General features: G+C 40.2%; 1 protein-coding gene across 1 annotated transcript in view; it reads left to right on the top strand.

The window, feature by feature from the left end:
- LOC101861172 overlaps window positions 1-2,839 on the top strand; it is a gene marked incomplete at its 5' end in the record, with an annotated part of 142,597 nt that overhangs the window by 119,787 nt on the left and 19,971 nt on the right. Inside the window, 2 exon segments of the mRNA XM_013090044.2 lie at window positions 495-569; window positions 2,073-2,144. Coding sequence (XP_012945498.1) covers window positions 495-569; window positions 2,073-2,144 — 147 coding nt within the window.

The following is a 2,839-nucleotide window of genomic DNA, read 5'->3' as shown; positions in this document are numbered from 1 at the left end:
ACACACACACACACACACACACACACATACACAATCCTCCCCCAACCACACACAAAGGTCTCTCTCTCAAATTCCGTCTACGGGGCGGTGCTACTGACTGAAGTGTCTTTAGGCCATTCCCAAAGGGGGGACATTTCTCGTTCTAATGCACGGTAGAATTGTAAAGGGCTGATCCAACAATGTCATGCTCATAACTGTGCCTGAACTACAACAGGGAACTCTTGCCTTTTCTTTCCTAATCCTTACTATCGTCATTTTCCTCTACTTCTTTTGTATGTTTGTCACACTCTTGTGACCCGCTATTTCCTGGGTGCTTTGACAGTCGAAGCAGACTTTGTGCTGTTGAAGCTAGAGAGGTGAGCATTGTAAGTCTGATTCGCTGTGTAAGGACTTATCTGTTGACATCCACCCCTTGGCGCTCATATGACCTTATGCAGTTGCGAGCGCCGTAAAACCTCTTCTAAAACAAAAACCCCGCCAATCCCTGTCCCCAGCTTGCAGCAGCCGTTGTCCCGACGACCACTACCTGGTCTCTGCCTGCTCCGTGGACACGGACGCCATCTGCAAACGTGAGTGCTGGGTGGTTGGTGACTGCTCTACTACAGTTTGCTGATCGTCCTTCCCTTTCAAACATCTCGCGACCTCAGTGCTTTCTTGTCGAACCTAATTTTTCTTTTTTTACATTGAAAATGTGACTATTTCTTACGCTCACACTTTCGTATAAACTGTTTTCATTATTATTAAAACAGAGATATGACAAGAAAGCACTGAGGTCGCGATCTGTCGTCCTTATCTATTCTCCTCCCTCCTCTTAGCCCTATCCGTACGCCCTGAGGTCATTTTGTACCCCCGGGGTTGTATTCTTCACATTTTAGAATGCTTCTAGTACGAAGATCTCTTTGAAACTTTCAGTATTATTAAAATAATTATTTTTACAGACTGCTATGCAAAGCATACGGATAGGAAAACGAGTAAATTTCCTCTTTGGAAAGTGGTGGCACAGAGTTCCCCACGTTGTATGGATACGACAGTAAAACACGACGTACCTAGCAGTGTTGATAGCCATTAAAAAAATGCTCCTCCTCTTTAGTGTTTGTTACTCTCTTGTAGCACCTCTTAATCTTCTGCACTTACGAGTATATGACCTAGTTCTGTTGAAAGTGCTGTAAAAGCTTACTGAAGCAAAACACTTGTAACTTTTGCTTTTGTGTGACGTATTTTGTGTTTTTTGTTCCATAAACCTCTAATTAAAATATGCGTCGTATAAAATAAAATATTGGTATTGATGTTACTCATTATGTAAACATTTTACATTATTGTTCCTCTTTGAGTTTATAATCGTGTTTTGCATAATTCGTCATGTTTCAATTTACTTCTTTTCAATATTTTCCCGAACATTCGATCGGCTACTGCCCTATAGGTAAATACTTGTGCACATATTCTATGGCCAGTTGTGTGAACTTTTATTGAATCAACATACCAAACAAAGAATGTGAGCATATATTTTAATAATATGCCTAGGGGTATGAACTTTTTTTAAACCGACCTGCCGAGCAAACAAAAGATCCAGACATAATGATATAGCCTGGGGAATGAACTTTTATTTGAGTAAACTAACAAACAAAGAAATTACGCGTATAATATAAAATAGCCCGGAATATGAACTTTTACTTAAGCAACCTACCAAACAAACAAACAAACAAAGATACAGACAGAAGGGTAAGAAACCACCGTTGTGTGAACTGTTATTTGGTGGCTTTTAAGGACAAGCGGGCTAACCCAGATTTCAGGGGTTTCCAGAAATCTTGACCTACACCAAAAGTGAAACATTTCCCTACCTACAGGAGACGTTTGGTTTCATTGGTGTGTATATTTGTTTGGTTATAGAAAAAAACGCTCCTTGTATTTTAAAGAAACTGAACAAGGGGCAAAAACCCTACCTTCGAATTTCTCAAAACTGCTTTTTTCGGGATAGCCCCCTTGTGCTTAAAAGCGACCATTTAACCAACCTACTAAACAAACAAATACGCAGACAGAAGGATAAACCACGGTTGTGTTCCCTCTATCCTCAGCCTGCACGGTTTGTTTTGGGAGCCAGTACGAGGCAGCTCAGTGTACGACAACCAGGGACACCATCTGTGTGGGTGAGTCAGCCTGACGTCATCACTTCATGATGTCTCATAAAACAATGATATTTAATAAAGTAGTCTTCCTTCATCATTGTCTTTCTCACCCTGGATCAGGATATAGGCCACGAACAAACACTTTCCATCTTTCCCTATCCTTGGCTAGTCGCTTGATATTTAAGTACAGGAATGTTATTCTTTTTTTTTTTAAACTTTTAAACCGGTATTTCTAAAAATGTATTTAAGTTCAGGGTCGATGCAACCCGATGTCTAAATGGTCAAATAAATTGTTTTCGACGTTGATGGTGTGAAAACTACAGCTGTTACTTTTTTTTATCTGACTTTGGAGATGTTTATGTATGCACGTACAATAAAATAATTTGATTGTCAGCCTGGTTGTTATTTCCTCCCAGCCTGGCTCGGCCCAGTGACAGAAATGTAATGTTTGACTCATGATAAGAGATATGTGCACTACCTGTACTTTTTCATTATGGGTACTTTATTTATCAAATGAGTGTTTTATATGACGTGATGTGGGCCAATAGCTTTAAATTCTGAATAAACTTCCTTCCTTTCTTCTTTCCTTCCTTTTCCTTCCTTCCTTCCTTTCTTCTTTCCTTCCTTCCTTCCTTCCTTCCTTCCTTCCTTCCTTCCTTCTTTCCTTCCTTCCTTCCTTCCTTCCTTCCTTCCTTCCTTCCTTCCTTCCTTCCTTC

Source organism: Aplysia californica, unplaced genomic scaffold, assembly GCF_000002075.1.
Source record: "Aplysia californica isolate F4 #8 unplaced genomic scaffold, AplCal3.0 scaffold01121, whole genome shotgun sequence".
Classification (NCBI taxonomy): domain Eukaryota; kingdom Metazoa; phylum Mollusca; class Gastropoda; order Aplysiida; family Aplysiidae; genus Aplysia; species Aplysia californica.
This window is presented reverse-complemented; position numbering and strand designations above follow the sequence as displayed.